Below are 26,320 nucleotides of genomic sequence, written 5' to 3'. Positions count from 1 at the left end.
TCTTGTCTGTAAGCGTGTCTGTTGTTTTTGGCGAGCGACACAGTATGTCTCTGATGTCTTGGAAGTTGGTACAATGGACAGATGGTTAGGAAGTGTAGCTCGGTTTCCACTTTTGTATGCAGTGGGTGCATACTGAATAGTCTGTCTTCTCTCGGGATACAGGTCTGTCTATGACGGCCTTTCTCGGTCGCAAGACTGCTCACTGAGTCTGTACGCCTTCCTAGTTAAGATTTTTCTTTGTTTGGGTCGGTCACGGTGCTGCTCAGGTATTCTAATTTCTACGGCTGCCACGGTGTATTCTCTGTTTAGGGCCAGATGGCATTCTAGTTTACTCTGTTTTTTTGTTGCTTCTTTCCAATGTGGCAGATAGTTTTCCTTTTGCTGTTTTATAATTTGGTTTAGTCACTCTCACCAGGACTCACCAGACGCTCCAAATTGTTCCACCTTAAAAATGTGGGCGCAACTGTAGCTAGCCACTACGGAGGGGTGTTATCACTCTCTGGTGGCAGAATGCCACTTGAACGACGGAGGTCGAGGGTGTGTGCGTGCCTGTACCGCTGTGCGTGTGTGTGCGTGTGTTTGTTGTGGGGGAAAATCATAGGGGAAAATGGAGAGGGTCCGTGAGCGGAGACTTTTCCTCCGTGTACTTTCTGGCAGATTTTTGAGGAGTGCGAGTGCAGACTTCTTTCTCGCTACAGTGTGTGCTGATATTCATTGACATTTCAACGCCTGAAGACCCTTGCAGTAGCCTTTACTTTGGCCGTTGGGTAAGGAACTTGTTATCTTGTTTTGGATCGTTCAAGTAGTAGCTTGCTACCTACTTTCTGTGTGTCTTGTAGCCTACACGATCGGGAGTATTTTAGCTGGCACTATTAATATTATGTAATATGTATAGTACGCATAACTAACATATAACATCTATTCTGACCACCAACCCGTTTTTATTTCTGTCCGTCGTCGTTGCACGTTTCAGAAAGTTCATATTCCGCATATGGAATGTATCATAGAGGTCACGGGAACGATGTCGCATGGCTGTCAGTCACCCAACACCGCGCGATGACCAGTGACCACTTGTGCGTGCCAGAGTCACCCTGGCTGTGGCTGTCACATACTGTTGCCTACGTACAAATAGACAATAAATATTTCCCATCAGGCCATCAATACTTTTCAGTGTAAAGTAGAAGTGACATTTGATTGAATAGCCTACTTTATTAACAGTTTGGAAATAGCAGAGATTTTACAATGATTGTTAAAAGGATAACACTAAACCCCCAGGTGGTCCCGTAACTGCGCAAAGGATACTGTGTTTAATATCCCAATCCGTTTGTAAAGTTAGTCAAAGTTAAGTTACTGTAGTGTATATGAAATTGAGGCGCGCTAACAACATCCTCTGTTATTGTACAGAGGCTAGGCTACTACAGTACATTTCTTTGCCGTTTCCTCGTGGTAGAGATCGAGGCGAAATCCTGAACAATCTGCCAGTTGACAAATTGAGCTGCAGATTATTTAAAGCCCTTGTTTTGAGTACAAAACCTCTTTTGTTCATAATTTGTTGCCCCTTTGGCAGTGGTCCAGAATGATCATGTTGCTTTCACATTTCTAGAGATTTTGTTGTGTAAGGATCTAGAACTATAGAAGTAAACACAAATGAGGAAATTTCTATCATGTGGTATCAAGTGGTAATAATATATTAGTTCCTTGTAGTCATGTATAGGCTACTCCTGGTACTCCATATTCTGAAATGTCTGTAGGCCTAGCGTGACTTGACTTGTGTGTAACAACACAGTCAACACTATAGCCAGAATGTATTATCCATTGTGAGATTGTTTCTGACAGATCAAACTAAACCCCATCAAAGTGTCAAACAGCGCAGAATTCGATCTGTCGTTCTGTCATTTCAGTTTTTTCTTCTTCTTCCTCTTACACGGCATGTTGTACTACTTTGTGTCTAGCCTGTTACAGCAAATAGGATTCCATTCAAGCTTTTGAATTTGTTTATTTTCAATTTCTCCCTCAGTTGCCTGTCTGAAACAATCTCACAGAATGCACAAGGGAGATTGAAACTGCACCGGGTGCCACATTACTAATTTACCTTCCCTCGGTTCCCTGTCTGTCTGGTTCAGTGATGGCGTCTGACAGGCCAGATGCGGACCCCGCAGAGGACCCGCTGCTCATTCTGGAGAACGGGGAGTCGTACAGGAACCCAACAGAGGTGAAGATGAGTCAGATTGTATTGCCCTGCCATGCCAATCACTGCGGGGAGTTGAGCGTAGGACAGCTGCTCAAATGGATGGACTCCACCGCCTGCCTGTCCGGTGAGCAAGGATCACAGACCACCTGCCATTCTGCACTGACATTCAGCAGATGTTCTTTTCCACTGTGACTTAAATGTCATCACTGTCGAGCGGAAACCTTGTATGTCCAAAACCTTTACTTTTCAGAAATTAAAAAAAAAGCCCCCCAATGAATCCAATATAGTGATTATTTAGTCACAAGCAGCAGCTCTTGGTAAATATTTCATTTCACCAGATACATATTTTTAAAACCCACAACAGAAAATAGCACATCTACAAGCTTTGACGTGTTGTATGAGCTTGTAGAAAAATGGAGATACAAGGTTTCTGCCCGATAGCAACGATATGATCTCGTCTTTTCTAGACAGCAAAATCCTCTGTGTTAGTTGAACTCTTTTAGATTTGTATAGTTAAATGAACACTGATACATTCTTTCCTTTTCCACTGTACTGCCCAATGTGGCAGAATGTCCTTTAAAACATTGAACAGTTAGGTTATCTGTGTCTCTCTTATCTCTCAAGCTGAGAGACATGCAGGCTGTTCCTGTATCACCGCCTCAGTGGATGACATCCACTTTGAGCACACTATAGGGTAAAACATTTATGTGCTAGCCTTAAAAGAACTGTGAAAATGCATTTGACCTATGCCATACAGCAAGATTGTTGTGGTATTGTTGACATTAACCTTTGTTCAGTGTTGATAGTAAATAATAGAGGTTTGTCTACACCAGGGTGGGACAAGTTGTCAACATAATAGCCAAGGTTAACAGAGCGTTCACGTCTAGCATGGAGGTTAGTGGAGGTCATTTCTTTTTATTTAACTTCTCTAAATATGAATTGTATTAAAGCTACAAGACTTATTTGTATGTAGAGTATGTTAATACAATATAACTAATACATCTGCAGTGGTTGGAGGTGTTCTCCCTAGTATTCTATATACTATAACTATGTTACCGTCTTTATTCTGTAAATATGGAGAGAGGGAGGCAATGGACATAAAACATTTACTTAAATTGGTAAAATGCAGTAATGACTGAGGTAGCTTAATAGTTATTAAAGATTATATTTTATCAGCTTTATTTTAAAGCTCTATATTCTTATAGTAATCAGTCTTTGTTCAGTAACAGGGGTCTCCTCGCCTCTCCAGCTCTTCACCCAATCAGGAGAGAGTAACCATTGTAACCATTAATTTGAAAGTCTTCCATTTAAAAAATGTTCTGCTCATTTCTTTGTGTCATCACTTCACATTTCACTTGTTTATCCTGTTTGAGTTCTCTCTCCTGATTGTATAAAATCGGTATACCTACCGGACTCAAAATGTATTTTCTATTTTTACTAAAGAGCTGGAGAGAGGGTGACCCCTGTTACTGAACAAACACTCTAGTCTAGCGATGATTACCACCAGAATACAGTTATTTGACACTTATTTTAACAAAAATAATATCACCTTTACTGTATAGATCTATTAAAGGTTGTTCCTTACAGGTTGGCATCTTGGTCAATTGTGAAGACCTGTACACTGCAAATCAATGGAAGGTTTGCCATGCCTTCGCCACCTTTGTAGCAAGACGCACTGAGGCTGGGAAGGTGAGAGCCAAGAAACCAGTATAGCGATCATGTATATTGACACAAAGACTGCCTTGGTGTGTGCATGTTTGCTTGAATGTGCATATCAAAATACACAGCAGACGTCTTAAAATAACACATGACTCTTCTTTATACAAAAGTAAAATGCTTTACTCTGTATACTGTGCGTCTGTGTGTGTGTGTATCTACACACACAGGTGCAGCTGAAGCAGGTGATCCCGTACACGCAGATGGAGCAGATGGAATACAGTCTGGCGGCAGAGAGGAGGAGAATGAGACTCATCCATGCTGAGATCATTACAGACCTACTGAGCAGCAGCGCCGCTCAGCTAGGTACAACTAGTACAACATGAGACCTCAGGAAGCCTCATTTATGCTTTGGGGGAAGAAAAACACGATGTGGCGTGAGCGACATGTTGTGGCATGTCACTCGACAAATAACAGTGTGTTTCGTGTTCTCACCAGGGGATTGCCAGAAGTACCAGAATGCCGTACCAGCAGAGCGAACAAGGGTGGAGAGTGTGGAGCTGGTACTGCCACCCCACGCCAACCACCAAGTCAGCACCTTTGGTGGTCAGATCATGGCCTGGATGGAAAATGTTGCTACTATTGCAGCTAGGTTTGATGTCTAGTTTTTCTTTTTTAGGTATTTAGTTGAGGCTTTCTTTCAGGCTGGCTATCATTGCAGAATAACTAGTTTAAATTCCTAGTTTGCTAACATTACAAAAAGGCAAAAGCAAAGCCTGATTCATGCCTAGTCATATGACTCTCTGTCAGGTACCAAAATAGCTGATCTACAAGCTGAAAACGTGTTGTGTGCATTCATTGTGAGGTTGTAGGTCAACTATTTTTGGCACGGAACACTGTTGCATGATGGAGTATAGATTAGGCACAAGTTTCATCATAAATGCAGCACAGAGACAGTGACAAAGGATCAGTTAAAAAAAAGAAAATACATTTAGGGCTCCATCTTGCGCCACCCTTATCCCTTATTTGCCATTTTTTACTATTTTGAAAATCATTTTAAAATTGTTCAACTAGCCGATCTACATGTACATCAGCTATTTGAACTATTTTAAAAGGTTTTTTTTAAATAGTGAAAAATGGCAAATAAGTTTAGGGCTAAGGTGTGGTGAAAGATATAGCCCTATGTTTATAAAAAAAAATGTATTCAAACCACAAATTCATGTTTTTGAGCTTTTCCACTTTTTTCCTCCAACACCTCTCTGTAGTCGGTTGTGCAACGCACACCCAACTCTGAGTTCCATCGACATGTTTCACTTCCGTGGGCCGTCTCACATCGGTGATAGGCTAGTGCTGAAGGCTATTGTCAACAATTCCTTCAAGAACAGGTGAGTCTCATTATTATTTCCTCAAATACACTGACACCACGCTAGACAGGAACGCCCAAAAACGTCACATCCGGGGTAAGAATTTACCCCGGAATCTTCTATGGCTGCCAATGCAACTTGGTCCAATCCTTAATCACATACGGACAAACATCTATGTCGATGCTATCTAACTTCCGGAGATAGCGTGCCTTGTCCACGGGCAACATATCTTTCAACGTATGGCATTGCAAATACGTTTGATAATCGCTACTCTGCTCAATTGCATTGCAGTGAACGAGCGAAAATCACAACTTCCCCCGTTTGTGGGCGGAGTCACAGTTTGAGGCGCTGTTTACGCGCCGTGGTGTCAGTGTATAGGCTAGATCAGTGATTCTCAAACTTTTTAGTTTCAAGGACTCCCAGTTTAGTTAGTTAGTTTCATTTATTGTCCACGTGTGGAAATTTGTCTTCGGTCTCAACAACAGTAAAAACAAACAGCAACAATACTTACACAATTATTTTCATGGCAAAAATGCAGGACAACAGTGGCAAATACATGGCCTAATATGCATTTAGGCCACGGAGTACAAATGGAACCTAAACAAAGTCCATTTGTGCTCTCTCTGAGGTTATAGATGTACTGTATGGATCCATTTTGTTCCACACTATCTGTTGCGAAGGCTTTCACTTAGAGTTCCATATATGGGATAACCCATAGTCCCATATATGGAGACAACAGCGATATCCAGCGCTGACATCTGATTAATGTAGAAACTCCAAAGATGGATATACACAGTGGTGACATCATCGTAACACTAGACTTGCACAGCATAAAAGGCGGCTCCCATGGCTTCTAAACCTGGGATTCCAGGCAACGCACGCGGTATCTCCAACAGGTCAACATATACGAATCAAGGTATCTGGCTTTACAACCCATATACCTTGAATGGCTTGTATTACCTTGGGTACGAGTCTTCTAGATGAGACAGAATAACTGGCTAATGGCTAAGCAACTCGTAGAGCATTGAAGTAGAGGTTTCCACATCCCGGTTAAGTTCGTATCGAACACCACTGTAGCGGGTCCTAACGAAATAATCAGCACTGGTTCGAGCTATTTTACACTATCCATCATGTAGCTGGGGACCCCTTGGAACAACCTCAAGGATGCCTGGGGGTCCCTAGTACCCCAGAATCAGTGGACTAAATTGTGTGTGTGTGTGTGTGTGTGTGTGTGTGTGTGTGTGTGTGTGTGTGTGTGTGTGTGTGTGTGTGTGTGTGTGTACGTGCGCACGCACGCGCATACATATGCACGTGTGTATGTTCGCAGTATGGAGGTGGGGGTGTGTGCAGAAGCGTACAAGGGTGGAGAGCCTCTACGTCATATAAATACCGCCTTTATGACCTTTGTGGTGCTGGACAGTGACAGGAAGCCACTCACGTTGCCACGGATACGACCTGAGCCCGTGGTGAGTTCTCATCGCGGCCAATGGCTGTACGAGGCAGCCTGTAGCGCACAGGGCTCATGTAGAGCAAAGAAAGGGACATTACATAACTAACCATCTGGGCTTTGATGTCGGTCTCCTCTTTTTCTCTACATGTCTGTAGCCTACAGCAGTGGCTCTGGACCCCAATCTGAAAGTATTTGTGTTCCTAAAATGTTTCATGTTTGTCCACGTCATTTCCCTTTTTTTTTTTAATATAGCAGATTTACAAGCTCCCAACACGTTGCACCACAGTGCATTGTGAGCATGTTGATCTGCTATTTGCAAATTGCCGATGTGTGTAGAGTTAAAGTGGTTAAACTTGTTGTATTAATTAACTAATTCATTATCAATCCGGGAACCCCCTCAAGGACCCCAGAGGGTCCCCAGACCCCACTTTGAGAACCACTGGTATACAGTGTAAGTTGTAGACAAATATTTGTCATCAAACTACACTTGTCAAAGAAATCTACATAAATCTCTATAGTAGACTTGTTGTTCTGGGTTATTAACCACTTAAAGCTTATTATACGTACTGTAGTTGACTAGGATCCCCCAAGACTATACTTGGTCCACTCCGTTTTCCCCTCTACTGTACACCAAATCTCTTTGTCTGTTCTCCCCAGAATAGGGACACTAGGTTTCATGTGGTGGTGACAATGACTCTAGCTTTGTTATTGTTTCGGCATTTATTCATATTCATGCCATATCTATGACTGTCACAACTATGATTAGATAGATATTAGATACATAAGGATTTTTAAAGATTAGCTTTAATATTGTGTCTGATCTTTGTTTCACAGGATGGCAAGAGGCGCTACCAAGAGGCTATTGCCAGAAAGAAGATTCGCTTGGATAGGTCAGTATCTCTGTTGAGGTCAGCTTAGCTAGCTGTAGATCAGTGGTTCTCAAGTGGTTGTGCCATAAGACAAGTCCAGGTGTGGGATGTACAACTATACAAAGTTATAAATTGTAAATATATAAAATATAATAGTTTTATGTGCTATAGCTTTACTTTGTCTGCACTCATTTTCCAATCTGGGAACCCATTCTGTTAAAAAATAATAATAATATAATAATAAAAAAATAATAATAATGTTTTTACCTCTAGTGGCACGACCTCTTTTTTTGTGTAGAAGAAACAGGAACTTGGTTTGGCTCCTCCCCTTTCTTAGTCCACTTCCTCCCGGGCTTATTCCTACTAATAACGTTACATCTGAATCCCCCACCCACCCCTTTTTCCCCTCATTGTATATGTTTTCCCCCCCCTTTTTACCTCCTCTATGATAATTTCCTGTTTTTGGCTTTTATAGTAGTGTATATTTGTATGTCTCTAAATGTTATGATGAATTGAACATGGTGGACCCTATTGTAAACTAGAACTGCACTCTGTTGAGTGCCTACTTGCTTGTTAAGCAGAGCGTGCAAGTACTGTAGACCGCTACAAACATTCAAATCTCAGCCTCTCTGTGAAGGAACGTTTGCGATATTGAATTACTAGGTTTAGCTATTTGCTACGTACCTTGCTTTTGGAGGAGAAAAAGTAGTATTTTGAAGTATGCCTGTTATGGCAGTGGTGTCAGATTACATACATGTATACATAGGGGCATTACCTTTAGTCCACCCGACACTGAAACATGTCATCGTTACGTCACCATCGATAACCAATTATACCCTGGCATTGGTACATATATTCATCACGTCATATGCTCATATGTCTATATAATAATGTGTATGTCTATATGTAATTTCTGAGTTGATTAGTGGTATAATATGGTTACTCGGGTGGTTTGATGCGTATGTCCCTTTTTTTAATCCACCCGACACTGAAACATATCATCACCTGCACGGTCTGCTTCGTGCCAGCATATGACGTCATATCAGCTGCTAAGGGACATACACATCGTAGCACCTGACTGATAACATTACTTGCACACTCTGCTTGCGCAAGTAACAAGTGTAATGCTTTATGCCTGGTGTCGTCCACAGTTTACAGTCTTGTATTGAGTTGTGCTTGAAAAGTACTGTAATTCTCCAAAACTGTTAATAAATCCTTCAATCAATCAATCATGTTTAGGGCAGTGGTGCTGACAGATTTTGTTAGCAGAATCTGTCAGAGAGATTACTTACCCAATACAGTGTGTGTGTGTGTGTGTGTGTGTGTGTGTGTGTGTGTGTGTGTGTGTGTGTGTGTGTGTGTGTGTGTGTGTGTGTGTGTGTGTGTGTGTGTGTGTGTGTGTGTGTGTGTGTGTGTGTGTGTACACTTTCACCCGGGTGTCCCTATTTTGGGCATTATAGTTGCCATGTGGCACATTGTGAGCTTGTAGATGGACCATTACGTTTATACGTCTATTTTTCTAAAGTTGTGACAATATATGTTGTGCATTGGGCACCGAAAGTTTGAAAACCACTGAGCTAGCTGATATGAATGCAACATGCTGCATCCACCAATGACAGCCTTGTTCATTGCTCAGTGTGTTGCTTCACAACTGTATTTACAGGAAGTACATCATCTCCTGCAAGCAAACTGAAGTGCCTTTGTCAGTACCTTGGGACCAAAGTAACCAGGTATTGCATGTCAGCTATGTCCACCATGGAGTTTTTCCCTGAGTATGTTTTGTTTTGTTTTCAATGGGTGTGTGTTCACAACTGGCTTTTTATCTGGTTGCTGAGAGTTGATACATTTTCCACTTTGGTCATTTGGATGAGCATTTTAGAAGTGCACCTTGTGTTTTTAGCTGGGAAAAAAGTCAAAAAACAGCCTTCTAACAGCTAACAAAGGCACACATGCAGTATGTACAGCATGTGGTCAGTATACAGTCAGTATACAGTATACATAGTATCCATCCTTTTTAACGTACAAAAATAAAGCAATTCTCTAGTTCTCTAGCTTCACTAAAAACAATATTTTCCCCCCTAGATGTACTTAAGTTACAACAACGTATCAGCACTGAATCTGATGGCTGCAAGAAAGAACTGGATGCTTACCAGCGAGAAGAATAAGGTTGGTAGTGGTAGTAGATTTGGAGATTATGGGTATTGTAGGACATACTGTATATCTGTTATTGTACTGCCTTCCGTTATCCGTTCATGTTTGTTGTTATTGCGGAAAATACATTCCAAGCAGACTCACATTGGTTTTTATTAAACTTTGAAGCCATGTGTGGACTAAGACAACATTCTTTGCTGGAGGCTGATTCTTCAGGATTAGTCCCCCCCCCCCCCCCCCCCCCCCCTCCCTCCCACTGCACCGGAAATCTGTTTTAGAAGGAGCAGGGCAGAAGTATAGGCATACCATGCTAAAGCTATACACTTATCATGTTCATGATTTGTCACACATCCATTTTGTGTTAAACACTTCAGTGTTTGCTTTCCAGCAGTCAGACATTCTGTAAACTCTTACGTTGCCGTGAAAGGAATGTGGCTACAGATCCAATGGTTTCACTGAGGTATAATCCTCTGCTTTTTGGATGTGGTTTCATTCCCAGGTCAGCCTGTACACCCTTGAGGAGAACCACGTGCTGTGTTTTAAAGTGGAGACGCATGTCAGCGTCCCAGCAGAGCAAACCTTCCACCTACTCTCAGACCTGAGGAGGAGGCAGGAATGGGACAAAACATATAAGTAAAACATATAATTTACATTTGCAATTTGCCACTTAAGCAATTGTGGTAGTTGTGGATGTTCTACCTTCTCTGTACACTTTCAATGTATGCGACCTCTGTAAACCAAACTGAAATATCTATTCATGTTATGGTAAAGCACCTATATAAACTATTCATTTATTAATTAATTCAATAATGATTTGAAATTATTGGGCTTATGTTGCCATACCAGCCCAATTGCTTATACTATTGCTTCTAGCTTTATATTTGAGTAAGTATAATTCACTGTGCAAAGTAATGAGCAGATTTAAATGTTGGCAAGTTTACAACAGCACCATCCATCCCTTTTTCTGTGGCAAATAACTAGGCAACAACAAGGTTTTATAATGATACATGTTGAGGCTTCACTTTGGGAAGCTGCGGACAGTTTTAACCCTCAGTGGTTTGGCAGAGTGGTTGTTGGCAAACAGAAATTACACATTTGTCTCGTTAAGTGCCTGTCCCGATGTTGACAGCAACAGGGACATATTGGTACATTAAAGATATAAATCTTTTGATAAGTGGAGTTTTTCACCAATGTCTTATTTTATGGGCACTGCAGGGAGTGTCATCTGATCATCCAAGCAGATGAGGATGACACTATCTATCGTGTCGCTACACACTCCGTCAGGAAAGCAGGCAAAGGTCATGATTTCATCATGCTGGCCTCCAGGAGGAAGCCATGTGATGCCAGGTATTTTACCACAATGAGACTCACAGACTATGATCGGCATTTTCTTTGACCAATGGACTACGGTCCAGTACATTGGAGTACATTGCAGTATTGTGCAACCAATACTGTATAATAACACCTCAGAAGTGACTGAGGCTTTCCCATAATTTGACATTTTCTTACATTGTCATAACCAGATTTTCTTCTATCTTGACTCCACTACACCCCTTTCTTGATTACCATTCTGTCCTTTGACATTATCCTCTTTTGTCCCTCTCAGGGACCCGTATCTGATTGCCCTGCGTTCTGTCACCCTGCCCACCCACCCTCCCACTGAGGATTACACCAGGGGAGAGGTACTCTGTGCTGGCTTCACTATCTGGGAGGAATCCAGCACTGTGACCAAGGTGAGCCAAATGTGGAAGGCACACAACTTTGCATGCATGCACTATTTGGTTTGAACTTGGTTGTAGATGAAAATGGATAAACATATTAAATATAGCTGCAAGCAGCGATAAGACGGGGTCAAGCAATAACAATAACAGCAATAAATCAATAAAGAAAAAAGCTATACGCAATATGCACAATGAGCCATAGCAACACTTGAGAGAGAACTTGAGAGAAAGAAGACCACTCAATTAACAAATGATCGCTTTAAATAGCTGTTTGGAGATTACGTCACTTTTTGAGGGGCCTACGTCCAGCTTTGAGTGTTTGTGTAAACACAAATATTGAAGACGAAGGTGAGGACGCAAATTGTGATTGGCCGGAATGAGATGATGTATGATGTATTCACAAGGGTGTGATTTCTTTTGTTAGACAGTCTGTCAATGCTGTACTCCCGCAGCCAACCATGCATTAGCAGGGTCCAGACTGCCACCCTTAGATGTCCATATATGGAGCTGACCTGTTCTGACATTCCATATGTTGATCTGACCTCATCAAACCCTGTACACTCAAGACACGCTCCATATATGGCCAAACCTCATCAAACCCTGTACACTCAAGACACTGCCCCCGCTGCGACCCTTAGATCTCCATATATGGAGCTGACCTGTTCTGACATTCCATATGTTGATCTGACCTCATCAAACCCTGCATACTCAAGACACGCTCCATATTCAGTTCAGTTCAGTTTAGTTTATTTGGCCAGTACAGAATTCATTCCATGTTGATCTGACCCCCCATGCCAAAGCGCCAGCACTCGCCCAGCAGTCTTCCGTCACTAATCGCTAATCGCCCTCAGGGCGTGTTACTGCAATTATTAGTAGTAATATCACTAATAATGGTATGGTACCAGTGGTGTTGGCAACCTTAATTGAAATCTACAGTAGAGGGAGCCCCACACTGTAACTCGTCCCGGCCCCCTGGGTGCATTCCTGGGGGTCTGGAACTTAAGGGGACCCCCCGGGGACCCTCACACAGAGTTGCACCACTCACTTCACACGGGTGTGATTTTTTTGTTGTTGTAGAGGGATAGAATCACAGCAGGCTGACAGGAAATGGGGAGAGAGACGGGGGGGTGACATGCATTAAAGGCCGTCGGGATTGGGAGTGGAACCCCTGGCACACTGCCAGGCTGGATTACCAGCCCAGGCCCTTAATTGAAATCTTTGATAAAGTAGTTGGAAAAACATCCTGTACTAATTTCAACATTAATTTCTTTGCTCATGTTTTGTTTCAGATCACGTACTACAACCAGGCCACACCGGGTGTCCTTCCCTACATCTCCACAGACATCGCTGGCCTCTCCTCCAGCTTCTACTCCATTTTCAATGCTTGCAGTCACTTCCTGGAAGTCAACAAGGACAGCCCGGCTGCCATGCAGCTTCCTGTGTTGGGACCCATCCCTGCTACCATGGTCTACTCTTCCCATGATGATGATGAAATATACTGTCATATAAAAGAGTAGGACTGCCTGTCTGCGGCGATTTACCATCATTTTGGTTTTGTGCAGTTGGGAGGGGCTGTGCCTCTTGGGGAGGCCATAACCATGTATGCACTGAACACCTTCGGCTTCAACTGAACAGAGTTCAACTTCCACTTCAGTCCAACCTGGAAGATTTGTCATCCAACTGCCAAGTGGTCTTGATTCTTCCGCACCCGAGTACACTTCATTCAACTGTATTCAATGCTTTCACATTGATCTGTATCCTAGTACACTTCAATCGGTCCAGAGACTACCTCCATGCGGCCCCGGGAACGGTTAGGTGATCCGCTCTGGGAAACGGTACGCAGCATTCACACTACCACAACATCTGCCAAGTGGTCCCGAGTGCACACCCGGGACCATAGTGTGAATCTGCCCTTAACCCATTTAGGACCGAGGCTGGTGAAAAACCTATGTTTCTATGTCAGTGGTGCTCAACCTTTTTCATGTTAAGGACCCCCAGAATTATCTGTATTTGGCCGTGGACCCGCATCTGAAAATGTGTTGTTCCAGGGACCCCCCAGAAGCAAAGATTTGAGTTAAAAACGTTCGCTCTGAAAGAATAAATAATCAAAGAGTTGCGACCCATTTTCAAGATTTTACAAAAAAAAAGCAGATCTACAAGCTCGTAGATCTGCTATCTGCTGCGTGGCACTCGGTGCCGCGCAAGTATGAAATTAGAAAGGAGAGGTCGCACAGCTCGTAGTCACGATGCAAAAAATACTTTTTACTGGGTTACCAACATTTCGGCAAACAAATTGCCTTCTTCAGGGTAATAGCTAAAGTATAACATAATGCTTAAAACACCAAAAGGGGTTCCCGTCCTGAATGGGTTAAGGACAGTACTGTTTACCTGGTGAAGCAAACGCACACTGTTTCTGTATTTATCACTTTTTTTCTGTTTTAATGATAGGATTACATTAATAATAGATTCTTATTATAGAATTGAATTATTTTGTAGCTAATAATGCTACAACATTTTGTGCAATACTAATCCATAGGTTGATGGATAATACTTTGGTATGTGAGACATTAGCAATGGATAATCTAGAGGCCAGTTAGTACTGGAAGGGCATGTCTTTTTACAGACGTGTTGTTTTTGTAATACAAATATTTTCTACCTCCTTGAGTAAAGCTCTTAATCTGTCTGATTATTAGTACGAGTGAACATTTAAATGTATTGAAACAATGACACCATTTTGAATTTGAAACAAGTGCACTCCAAAAGAAAGGCATGTGCCTATGAATTTCCTATAACTCAAAACAATAAATACAATTGATCAAAGGATTATTTTTGCCTGAGTTTGTTAACATTGCATAATAAATGTTAAAGGACCACTTCGCCACTTTTCAACCTACCTTCATATAATTGGTCCTCACTAGTGTCATGATAAAATGCCACAATTATTTTCTACTCAGTCTGTGTCTCATACTGTAGGAGGGCTGTGGGCAGTTCAGAAACCTGTCCACCAGTGACATCATCAATGGGGAATCCAAGCTAATAGAAACTGCAGGCTTTCTATTCCTGAAAATGTTTTAAAAAAAAAAATCTGCCTAACGATGACGATTGACTTCTTTTTGAGGGGAGATGGACCATCCTATGTCCAGCTTTTGGTGTGTGTAACCAAATTTTGTCCTAACACAAACATTAAATGCCATTGACAATGAATGGACAATTTTGAGTGTTTGTGTAAACACAAACATTGCATAACAAACATTGATGACAAAGATGAGGACGCAAATTGTTATTGGCCTGGAATGAGATGATGTATGATGATGTACGATGATAAGAGCGCCTCTCACTTCACACAGGTGTGATTTTTAAAATAATTGATTAGTTCGACTAGATTGAGTGTGCTCTCAAGATCATCTAACTGGCTCTGATGCCAGCTACTATCTTCTATCTAGCTTGAATAGATATATAGATACCTTTATTATGTGTTGGTTGGTTCACACGTTCCACAGTTAGCACTCATTAGCACCGTACTTCCTGGAGAGAAAACAAAAAAATAAGGCCATAATGTAATGCAGCTGTGATTAATAAAGAAAGAAACCAAAAGGTGTTGATGATTTTGTCTCCATATAGGCTTCATCATTAGTCTGCAAGGATCATGGGCAGACATCACATCCTCAACAATGCTCTGTGTCTCAGCCTGCATCTTGGAACTTGTGTCACTCTTCTACTGGGCATTGATCAGCCTCTGCTGTGTGCTGTTCTTAATAAAGACCATGGTCTGCTGCCAACTAAAGGCCGTCACCAGGGCCCTTTCTGAAGCTGCCCTCTGTTTCCGTTCCACAAAGACTGCATGCCTCAGCTGGGCCTCCTGCAACTCCCTGACCCAGCTGACAATGACTTGCAAGAGAGAGCAGCCTTCAAGAGGTTGCTATCTCTTGCAAGTCAACTGAGCTCGATCCCATTCCTGCCCTTCCTCTGTACAGTTGTTAGAAATGTTGCGACGGAGCTCCTTGACTCCTTGCCACCCTTGTTTGGGTTTGGTTTACCTTCACTGACTTTCTCGTCGTAATCTCTGCAATTTCTTCTCTGTTGCCGTGTTCACTCATCTGCTTAGCAGTCTAGCTGAATTAAGCACCAGCAGCAAACTGTTGGCTTCTATTTAGCATTCTGTCAGCAAAGCTTGTGGAATTATAAAGGACCCAAGCCATCCCAACCGCAAACCGACTGTTTGAGATGCTGCCACCTGGAAAACGTTTTTGCAGTCTCAAAGTCACTGGAAATAGACTGCAAAAAAGCTTCTTTCCCTGAACAATCCGATACATGAATCGACTGATAAGAACCAGAGCGAAACAGGGAAAAGGAAAACGCAAACCCCACCCCCCTCGCCCACTTCTTGCACTACAATGCTCAAATTGCACCTTTCTAAACTAAATTTGTTGTATATATGGAACATGGCCTCGAATTGCACCTTTTTAAACTAAATTCTATGGAACATAACCGACTCTGAAGCTGCTACTACAGGGAAAACATGCACACGTACATATATTACGATTTTCTTTACTCTTTGATTGCTCTTTCTTGCATGCACTCTTTATTCTATCCCTTTGTTTGCTGTGCTTTTGTTGTTTTGCATGTTATCTATGCTGCTGCATTGTCTGAAGGAAGCCTCACAAAAAATAGTTTTACTCTTATGTACCTGTACACAAGATGTAACAATAAAGTACAACCTTGAACCTTGAAGGTTTTTTTTAATCCTCCCTGCCTACAAAACGGCCCAACCACAGTAAGGACGGGGTAGAGGTGGAATTTCTTGTTTTTACATGATATTGTTCCTTTATACATTTTAATAATGACCCTCAAGGATGTTGCTCTGTGGGTTTTGTTGTGCTCTGGAGGGTCAGGGTTTTCAGAAGGATTAAAGTCTTTGTTGAATTCCACTGGCACAGTGATTGTCTCATTTGTAAGACCTTTGGACAGAAAATACTTGACTCAACAATGTAACTAGCTCTGGTCCATAGCCTAATGCACTTTGCTTTGCATTTGGGCTATGGGACTGTTCTCTTCCTGCCGTCGCATGAAATGCAGACCAGCCTCTCCTCTGTAGCGAAAATTTTAAGAACGTTTTATTAGAAAGCCTACTTTCCTTAGTGGACGCACTCTGAGTCTGAGCCCCCCACCACACTGGCTAATGCACTTTTTAGCCAGAAAGGGATTGTTTTTCCACCGAAGAAAAAATACTTTTAGTTACTCCAGTGTGCCCTCTACCGATATTGCCAAGAGAAAACCTCATACACAAGATTTTTCATTCTGGTGAAAGAAAATCCCTTTCTGGCCAAAAAGTACATTTGTGTACCCCATGTGTGATGGGGGTCTCGGATTGCGTCCACTAAGGAAAGTAGGCTAATTACACAATTACACAATCCTGCCGTCGCATTTCATGCGACGGCAGGAAGAGAACAGTCCCATAGCCTAAATGCAACGGCAGCAAAGTGCATTAGGCTATGGACCAAAGCTACAATGTAACATGCACCACAGCCTGAATGATGAACCTGCTCTGCTACACAAAATAGGAACTCAAATAACTAGATGGTATAGTATGGAGAGCCTGTTTGCACAAATTTGTTCAGGATTAATAGAAGTTTTTGATTTCAATATCTTCATAGATAGATAGTTTGTATGTTTTTAATTGTTGTTTGTCTTCTATTGGCTACGGCTGTCAATAAAGTTTGATTGAGATAGAATCATAGATTTCAGCGAGAGTAGTACATTAAAACATTTCTTTTTCAACCAAGGACTCTTTCATCTCTCTCCTTGGGTCTCACTACACCTGGCTGTGTGTTGTTCAGCATTAACTGCCACAGGGCATTGTGGTGCACCAAGCATTCTTTACCTCTTACATCATGAAACGGCAGTCTTGACAAGTCTAGATCAACAACATGACAACAGTTACACAGAAAAGTAGGAACAGATTGAGAATAGAGGTTATTTATTAGTTGTGCAAGTACGAAAGTATTGTAATGAGGCTATCTGTCTCGACTGTCTGTGTGTGTGTGTGTGTGTGTGTGTGTGTGTGTGTGTGTGTGTGTGTGTGTGTGTGTGTGTGTGTGTGTGCGTGTGCGTGTGCGTGCGCGTGCATGTGTGACTGTGTGACTGTGTGCGTGCGTGCGTGCGTGCGTGCGTGCGTATATGTGCCCACCAGTGGGTGCTGAAATTTGTAGCCAAAACACATTTGGTAAAACGCTACCAGACATCCCAAATTAAAGGTTATGAGACATGCTCCTCAGCTATGCACATCTCTAGGTTGTAGTGTTCCTTGCTTTTTGAAAATTACCCACACATTTTCATCGTTAGATGGCCCAGAATGCACCGTTGGATGAGTATAGTGATTGTCTTTTGCTACATTATTTGGTTAAAAAAAAAAGGTTAATGGTTCACAAATAAATGTAGGGCTTTGAACTTCAGCAGAAGGCACCAGTACTTGGTGATCACCTCGTCAGAAATCACATAGATCCAGGGATTTCAGCAACCATATGATGTTAATAATGCAGTGCCTGTAGGCTAGCCTGCCTTCAGGCTGAGCGGTGTGCCATGAAGGGTTAATCCTGAGATTTTTTGGCAGCCAGCCAATTCCTGGATATGCCTCATAGTCCACATATTGTTGGCATGGAGATATACATGTAGTAGCAGCAGCCGCCCCAGATTTTGCCAAAGCAGTGCACCAGGAAGTTAGGTTTTCTGAAAGACAATGCATTCTTATTTCATAAAATGTATTAAGCAAACGTTTTCATTTCAAGTTATACAGTCAATAGAGCTCAGCCCTCAGCCACAGATAAATGTACTATTTGACTTGGTGTACACAGTGTAACAGCTTAGAAGTCCAGCAGAACATTTTACATAACCATGAAACTGGACAGTCAGGATCAGTGCCATAGAGATAAAAATAGAGCTATCTCTGAGAATGACTGCCCCCACCTGATTTCATTTGAGGTCCAGTTTCACCAAATGTACGAAACACCCCACACGAGGGCATCTATATTTGCTATATGAAGCTGTCTCACTGACAACTCACAGCATTCAAGATTACACATCAGATTCTTTCAGGAGTCAGTCAGGGGTCAGTCACTGAATGTCCAATATTAGTGTTTTGGAGCCAGTAATGTTTTCTAGGCTTTATGATCCATGTCCAAGAAAAGATCATGTTAACATTTTAAATTGTATGGAGGTGGCGGCGGATGGTAAAAGCCTATATTTTGGAACATGTGCTGTTGTTGTTGTTGTTGTTGTCTTTTGTATAATTATTTCCTCCAATAAATCAATTTAATAAAACATTTCTGTTGTCTATAGTGGCGGGATGTCGAAATGGAAGGCCCTTTCCTGTAAAACTAAGCATATTTTTGTTGCTATACAGTACCATACTTTATGCTCACACTCATGGATATTGACATTTCTAAACAGTAGACAACTATTAAACTAATTGCAATACATGGATTTTCTATCACTGGTTAAACCTAGAATTTAGCTTTAACCATCCACATGATACTGTGGTTTTATATACCTGCTGCTTTTTATGTTTTCCCATGTGCACAAGAAGCATTTCTGCCTTATAGTGCCATTCATTGCTCATTTTTAATGCACCCAATTGTAACTTATGTGTGGACGTTGTATTGATTTGACTCTGCCTTCCTGTTATTGTCTCCACCAGGCCAAATGCCTCAACTCATGAACGCAGCGTGCAATTGCCGTGAAACATTCCACACACATGGCCAAAAAATAAATGCAACCCTAAATGTTTCAAATCAGCCATGGTGGCGATATAACAGGCCAATTCAATTCCTGTTTGTTTTTTACCTATAACTGGACTGATCGGTGTGAAACTTTGCACACACACTCCCTAAAGGCCAAGGAAAAACCTCTGCCCTGCATTTGAAACATCAGCCTTTTATAGCGCCACCAGGATGCAGATTTTTGAAAAACATCTTTTTTTATATTACTCCTACAGATTTTGTCCAAATAGCACGCAAACTGTCAGATTTGTCAAATTCCATCCTGATTGGCTAAGATCTAAAGTTTGCAGGAGTGGGCAATTCCACTCACCTCAAATTTCGAACATTGCTGGCCCACAATAAATAACTTAACTGACCTGGTGGAGACCTGTGCTCCGTGGAGCACTTTTTATACTTTTCTTCCAGTTTTCCTTTCTTCTCTATTTCTCTTTCCCTATTCTTTTAACTCTTCCCGTAACTAACTGCAATGTTGAGAGTCTGCACGTGACGCATCTAACTTCTATTCATCAATTAAAAACAAAGAACAACTAGAAAAAGTGCCCCTCGGGACACAGGTCTGCACCAGGGCAGGTCAGGTTGTGGCCTCCTGGTGGCACTTTAATAAGCCAATGTGAAAAGGGTGCCATTTCTTCTTACGCCTTGGATGGCAATTGGATGATTTGAGGCATTTTGTTCCAAAATGTGTTTTGCAAAAATCCACCTGTTGGTGGCGCCATAACAGTTCAATTCCTCAGCCTAGTAGGAACGCCCGTGAAAGATTTCACGTAAATTGCACGCTGCATTCATGATTTAATTGAGGCTTTTTGTTCAAAACGGGCCAATCCTTTTGCCAATTTTGAAAGCCAATGTTAGCCAATCAGGATGGAATATGAAATATCGGACAGATCTGTCTTGAGCACATGACTATAGAGATACTGTGTAACGATTTGCGGGATCTTTGGAAAAAATATTTAAAAAAAATGTGTTTTACAAATGTCGGCCTCCTGGTGGCGCTTGGCCGTTCTGGAACATTTGGGGCAGATGTTCATCTTTGGCATCTAGGGAGTGCGTGTGTGCAAAGTTTGGCATCGACCAGGTTAACGGTGCCGGAGATTAGCTGTACACAGACGGACGGACGGACACACACACACACACACACACACACACACACACACACACACACACACACACACACACACGGACACACACACGGACACACGGACTGAGTGCAAAACATAGGCCTACTCTCTCCCCATGCCTTCGGCCTGGTGGAGATGACAGTGGCAGTGGTTCTCCAAATGAATGTATTTTGTGCCAGGGTCGGGGTCCCCATATACAATGATGTAGTTAAAACATGAAAAAAGCTTTTCATGTTTTTATTTCAAGATTTTTTAAAAGCAGATCTACAAGCTCACAGCATGCTCTGATGCAGCACGTTGAGAGCTTGTAGATCGGCTATTTTCAAATAGCTTGATTGATTGAACATTTTATTAACAATTTGTAGAATGGGTACAGTTCAAGGAAAGTACAGGAAAATACAAACTCTGCTAAGAGGATAAAACATGTACTTACATTTTCAATTCATCAGCTGATCGGCTGATAGAGATTTTAACCAGTTTTGCTGGGGACCCCACCCCTGGACCCCTGCAACTTGCCTGCAACTAGGACCCCTGGGGGTCCCTGCCATAGAGTATATAAAAGGAGGGTCCCTGCCTTAGATACTCTAAGGTCCCTGCACATAGCGCATTATGAAACTATGAGAAATGTGATTGGCCAATTCACCACGTGTTCCACCCGGGCACCCCCGCCTCCGTTGTAAACAACCAACCACGTGACAAACCCCGGAAGTGTTGGGTAATCAATCTCAAGAAAGGAGGTTTTATTATATTATCATTTAGCTGTTTCGATCCATGGACGCAGACGTGCTGTTCTGAATTTATAACTGTAATGAATCTACAAGTGTGCCATAATTACTTACTTGTAATTTCGCACAGAAGATGAACGCAGAAAGTATCAGAAAGTTACAAATAGCAACAAGACAAAAGCTGAATAGATTCGACTCTTTGCGTGGTGAGTTTGACACGTCTTAACTGACACGTTTAGCGAAATGAATGTGCATTGTGCATGATCAGTAACGCTATATATTTTTGAGAGTGTTCAGTGTATGTCCATACAACAATACTCAATGCTAACCTGGATCAAGTATTTGTGCTGTGCTTGAAATGTACTGTAATTCTGCAAACTGTTAATACATTTTTCAATCAATCAATCAATCAATCAATCAATCAATCAATCAATCAATCAATCAATCAATGTCAGCTCAGCCTCTCGATATCTGATCTGTTCAAATCATAATCTCAAGACAGATTCAGCTTGTGTGCTATTTTCATATATAGGCATACCGTGGGCTGAAGTCGTTAATGGATATTTTCTAATAATTATCTGAGATGTAGCGGAGTAGAAGTATTGATATTGGATCATTTATTACAGCTAAGTAAAGTAATAATACCTGAAAAACTGCCTTGAGTACATGTATAGTTACTTTCCACCACTACATATATATTTCATATTTTATGATGAATTCCTGTTCTGTCTATAGAAGTGTCTATTTGTACGTCTCTAAATGTTTTGATGATTTGAACATGGTGGACCCTATTGGAAACAAGTGTAATGCTTAATTGGGTCGTCCACTCACAGTTAACAGCCTTTGTATTGAGTTTGTGCTTGAAATGTACTGTAATTCTGCAAACTGTTAATAAATTCTTCAATCAATCAATCAATTGTGTTCAGTGTTGAATGTCACATCTAATCTGTGTAATATTGTCGGAAAAGTGCAGATACTTTACTAAAATAAAATACACATTGTCTGCCAGAACTCTCAAATTGATATGTTATAACTAGGTGACAAGAGCTGACCCCAAGTCGCAGCAGAAATGTATTATTGGGTTATAACAATCAGAACTATAAAATGATATGTCTGAGTTATCTTAAAGAACTAAAAGAAATACAGATCCTGTACCTGTCCTGGGTCAGTAATTCTTTATACTGTAACAGTGCAATGTTTTTCTGAAAGTATAAAGTTATTAAATATGTCAGTAATCTATTTGTATATTTAGGTTATTTATCATTATCTGCCCTGTGAAACTTCAAGGAAAGTCCTGCATTCACATTTTTACTTGAGTAAAAGTACAAAAGTATTAGCATCAACATACTGAAGTACCAATACAGAATGGCCAATTTCATACTCATGTTATTAGATTCATTGTAATTAGTAATGCATTTATTTGTTAATCACGTTAATGTTTGCTTTAATGCAGCTAATTAATGTGGGGTTGATTTTAATTACTTGATGTGCTGCTGGGGAGCTTAACCTATTAACCAGTAAGACACCTGAGGTCGCATCCGCCTTGGTGACAGCAGACTGCTGGGCGAGCGCTGGCGCTTTGGAATGGGGGGGTCAGATCAACATATCCGCCTGGGTGACAGCAGACTGCTGGGCGAGCGCTGGCGCTTTGGAATGGGGGGTCAGATCAACATATCCACCTGGGTGACAGCAGACTGCTGGGCGAGCGCTGGCACTTTGGCATGGGGGTCAGATCAACATATGGAATGAATTCTGTACTGGCCATAATGGAGCGTGTCTTGAGTGTACAGGGTTTGATTAGGTCAGATCAACATATGGAATGTCAGAACAGGTCAGCTCCATATATGGAGATCTAAGGGTGGCAGCGGGGGCAGTGTCTTGAGTGTACAGGGTTTGCGATGAGGGCCCAGGTAGGGCCGGGCCTTTTTTTCGGGCCTGTTGAGAACTCTAGTTTTCGCTGGCTGCACTAATAACTTTAGGGCAGGCCCGTCTAGAGTTTAAATGGACAGGTATCAGTCAAAAGGGAGACATCGAAGAGGAAGGATAGATGGAGAAGGATCAACATATGGAATGACAGAACAGGGTAGCTCCTGATATGGAGATCTAAGGGTTTGAGGTTTGAGGTCAGATGTAGAGTTGCTGGCCAATATTGATGACATCAGGGATTTCCATATATGGGTTTAATATTGATGACATCGTCCCTGATGATGTCACGTGATGTCACAAGGGTGACCAACCAACCAACACACTGACGGGAAATGCACGATTCCATACTAGTTAAAGCTGCGACCTTTGGTCGCAATAATGCATTATAATACCGGTACCGGTATCATTTAATGTATAATAACTAAAGCTGTCAAATAATTGTAGTGGAGTAAAAAGTATAATATTTACCTCTGAGGTGTAGTGGAACAATGGAATGGAATGGAATGAATGAAGTAAAAGTACCTCAGAATTGTACTGTACTTAAGTACAGCACTCAACTCTTTACTTTCCACCATACAAGTAAAGCTGATGTCTTTTTTCCTCTGTGAAGGTAAAGAGGCGCCTCCTGGAGCATTGTGGGATGTGGTGGTTGTAACAGCTGTGGATGATGTCTTTTTTCCTCCATGAAGGTAAAGAGGTGCCTCCTGGATCATTTTGGGATGTGGTGGTTGTAACTGCTGTGGATGAGAGTCAGAGAGATGCATACAAGCTGCAGATCAATGAGAAGATTGCACGAAAAGAGCTACCTCTTGGAATTCAGTATAAAGTCTTCTCAGATCCACCTGGATCCAAAGTAGGTGAGTGGATCGGTCACCAAATGTGAGATCCTGACAGCCATTGTTACATTCAGTGTACAGAGGTGACCTTGTGTAATCTTGTTCTCAAGGCAATGGAGGGTCAACGCTATATGCGTTGCAACAACTGGATGACATATATGGGAACACCCTGAGTAGATTCAGAGTCATCTTGATCCATGCAGGTATTGTATTTCATTTTAAACATGTCTTTATTGATAAAATGTTGTGTACCAGTGCAATCACGACTATTTTCTGACTGGGATCTCATTCTGTCTTAGGAGGGTTAAGCCAGCGTTTGCCCAATGCCAGTGCCCTGGGGAAAATCTTCGCAGCTCTCCCGCTGGGCGATCCCCTCTACCAGATGCTGGAGCTCAAGTTGGCCATGTATGTGGATTTCCCATCCCAAATGATGCCTGGCGTGCTGGTGACATGTGCAGATGACATAGAGATATACAGCATCGCGGGCGGGGAGAGCGTCACGTTTGACAAACCTGGCTTCACGGCTTTGGCTCACCCTTCTCCACTCTCCATAGGAACCACTCATGGTGTGTTTGTGCTGGAGGATCATGAAAAGCAAGGCTCCTCGGAAATAGAATACACTTCCTGCCTTCACTTCCTGCACAAGCCAAGCATCAGCAAGATGAGAGATAGTGGCGCTGTTTGCAAGCCACATGGCGGTTGTGTGTCCTTAACTGATGCTGAATTTGTCTACACAGACAGTACATACTATGTGGACTATTTAACTGCAGTGGCTCTAGTCACTCTATTGAAAGAGGTCGGGCCATTGCAGTGTGAGATAGATGCGTATGGGGACTTTCTCCAGGCACTGGGCCCCAAGGCCACCATTGCATACACAAACAACACTGCTAACGTCGCCAAACAGGAGAGCAGCCTGGTGGAGATCCGCCAGAGAATTTTCAATCAACTCAGGGGAACTTCCCTGAACGTCATTCTCCTCAACAACTCCAAATTCTATCACATTGGAACCACCGCCGAATATCTCTATCACTTCACCGAGGACCCCATGCTGAGAAGTGAACTGGGCCTCATTTCCTCTGCCTTCAGCATGTGTGAGAATAATGTTCCGGAGGGATTTGTTTGCTGCATCATGCACAGCATTCTGAATCCCAGGTGTTCTGTGACTCCTCGCTCAGTCATTGAATACTCTAGACTGGGAGCAGGAGCGTCCATAGGCTCAGGGTCTATTCTCAGCGGGTGCTGGGTTAGCCCTGGACTCTCTGTACCTGATGGAGTCTTCATGCACTCACTCTGCGTAAACTACCAGAACCAAACTGGTTATGTGACCGTCGCCTTCGGCATCGATGACGACCTGAAGCTGAGTGTGGCAGCCCCAGCCTATATAGATGGACTGAAGCTTTTTGGGGTCAGTCTAATGGAGTGTCTACCCTATTGGAATCTGGGTAATGAAGCTGTCAGGTTCTCAGGTGATAAGTCCAGTTGTACTTTGTGGAATGTCTGTCTGTTTCCTGTGTGCCTTGACCTGCAGAGCTCATTCTCTATGTCTTTAGAGATGGTGCAGGCAGTCCTGGACGGCTCAACACTCACTTTACCCATGGACGCAAAGCTGGTATCCATGCAAGAAGCTTTGCACTATAAGAACCTGGATGAGATGCTGAAGTTTAGGAAAGGACTTTATAAAGACATCATGGCGGGGAAATGCAGCCATTGAGTGTGGCCATGTTCAGTTACAATCATGTTTTCATTTTGGTTATTGTATGAATTAAATGGATCAGTAAGGTTTTCAGTAATATGATAATTATGAGTATCAAAAAGTATAATTCAAAAGCACAATTCTGTGCTTGTGAGTTTACCCATTTCATTGACTTGTCTTGTGTGATTTCTTAGTGCGATTGTGTGATTTCTTAGTCAATTTAGTATACTTTTAATTATAGGATATACTTTTCCCACTTGGTACACAACAGTTTGTCCATTTAAGTGATGTCCTGCTTGTTGCTGTGTGGACTGCAGGAAGAACACATCAGATCCATAATGCAAGCAGTGGCCTATCAGCAGAAAGCAGTGGCCTATACTATCAGCAGACCAACAAACTAGATAATATGTTGTGGATCGCTGGCCCTCCCTCTGGACTGCAGCAAGTTGGTATGTGAATGCACACAGACATCTCCGTCATCTGCTGTCTAGATGCTCCAGATTCTAGAGCACTAGACAAACGCTTTACACTGTAACTGAGAGTGTAAAAATTGATACATTAACAGTGAGGATTTTACTAATGTGCACTAATTTGAAATAAAGTGATACAAATGGAGCTTTTCAGTTTATTTCACTGTACACTATTATTATATATGCAGACCTTGTTTCAGCTGGAGTGTGAAATGGATGATTTGCTATGACAGGGCTGAGGACAAGCGTAAGGCAATGTTAACCTGCCGTTTTGCAGGAGTCAGTGGCTGGCTACACACACACACACACACACACACACACACACACACACACACACACACACACACACCCCCCACCGGCCACCACACAAACTTG

General features: G+C 42.2%; 2 protein-coding genes across 3 annotated transcripts; both read left to right on the top strand.

Annotated features, from left to right (window-relative positions):
- The first annotated feature begins 531 nt into the window (after positions 1–531).
- Positions 532–14,222, top strand: acot11b (acyl-CoA thioesterase 11b). The gene is made up of 16 exons (XM_079505814.1): positions 532–767; positions 2,124–2,315; positions 2,816–2,885; positions 3,025–3,085; positions 3,779–3,880; positions 4,078–4,213; positions 4,346–4,499; positions 5,113–5,232; positions 6,539–6,677; positions 7,496–7,551; positions 9,194–9,260; positions 9,613–9,696; positions 10,181–10,314; positions 10,897–11,028; positions 11,288–11,414; positions 12,692–14,222. The coding sequence occupies exons 2-16, from the start codon at positions 2,126–2,128 to the stop codon at positions 12,917–12,919; spliced, it is 1,800 nt and encodes a 599-aa protein (XP_079361940.1). The 5' UTR covers positions 532–767; positions 2,124–2,125; the 3' UTR covers positions 12,920–14,222.
- Positions 14,223–21,028: 6,806 nt separating this feature from the next.
- On the top strand, positions 21,029–26,065 carry fpgt (fucose-1-phosphate guanylyltransferase). 2 transcript variants are annotated; one of them, XR_013790384.1, is made up of 5 exons: positions 21,029–21,226; positions 23,636–23,803; positions 23,893–23,985; positions 24,082–25,657; positions 25,700–26,065. XR_013790384.1 is itself a non-coding variant. In XM_079505754.1 (4 exons), exons 1-4 carry the CDS (start codon positions 21,154–21,156, stop codon positions 25,491–25,493), a joined length of 1,746 nt encoding a protein of 581 aa, XP_079361880.1. In that variant the 5' UTR covers positions 21,029–21,153; the 3' UTR covers positions 25,494–26,065. The 2 variants fall into 2 exon arrangements, 1 of the variants encoding a protein (XP_079361880.1); XM_079505754.1 differs by having other exon boundaries at positions 24,082–26,065.
- Positions 26,066–26,320: the final 255 nt, after the last annotated feature.

Source organism: Electrona antarctica, assembly GCF_951216825.1.
Source record: "Electrona antarctica genome assembly, chromosome: 7".
In the NCBI taxonomy this organism is placed as follows: Eukaryota; Metazoa; Chordata; class Actinopteri; order Myctophiformes; family Myctophidae; genus Electrona; species Electrona antarctica.
Note: the sequence above shows the minus strand (reverse complement) of the source record. Positions and strands in the feature narration are given on the sequence as shown.

Excerpts from the sequence above, each read along its gene's own strand:
- acot11b (XM_079505814.1), top strand. The coding sequence starts at position 2,126 with ATGGCGTCTGACAGGCCAGATGCGGACCCCGCAGAGGACCCGCTGCTC. Across the intron at positions 3,881-4,077 it reads GACGCACTGAGGCTGGGAAG|GTGCAGCTGAAGCAGGTGAT; the intron begins GTGAGAGCCAAG and ends CTACACACACAG. Across the intron at positions 9,697-10,180 it reads TTACCAGCGAGAAGAATAAG|GTCAGCCTGTACACCCTTGA; the intron begins GTTGGTAGTGGT and ends TTTCATTCCCAG.
- fpgt (XM_079505754.1), top strand. The coding sequence starts at position 21,154 with ATGAACGCAGAAAGTATCAGAAAGTTACAAATAGCAACAAGACAAAAG. Across the intron at positions 21,227-23,635 it reads TAGATTCGACTCTTTGCGTG|GTAAAGAGGTGCCTCCTGGA; the intron begins GTGAGTTTGACA and ends TCCTCCATGAAG. Across the intron at positions 23,804-23,892 it reads TCCACCTGGATCCAAAGTAG|GCAATGGAGGGTCAACGCTA; the intron begins GTGAGTGGATCG and ends CTTGTTCTCAAG.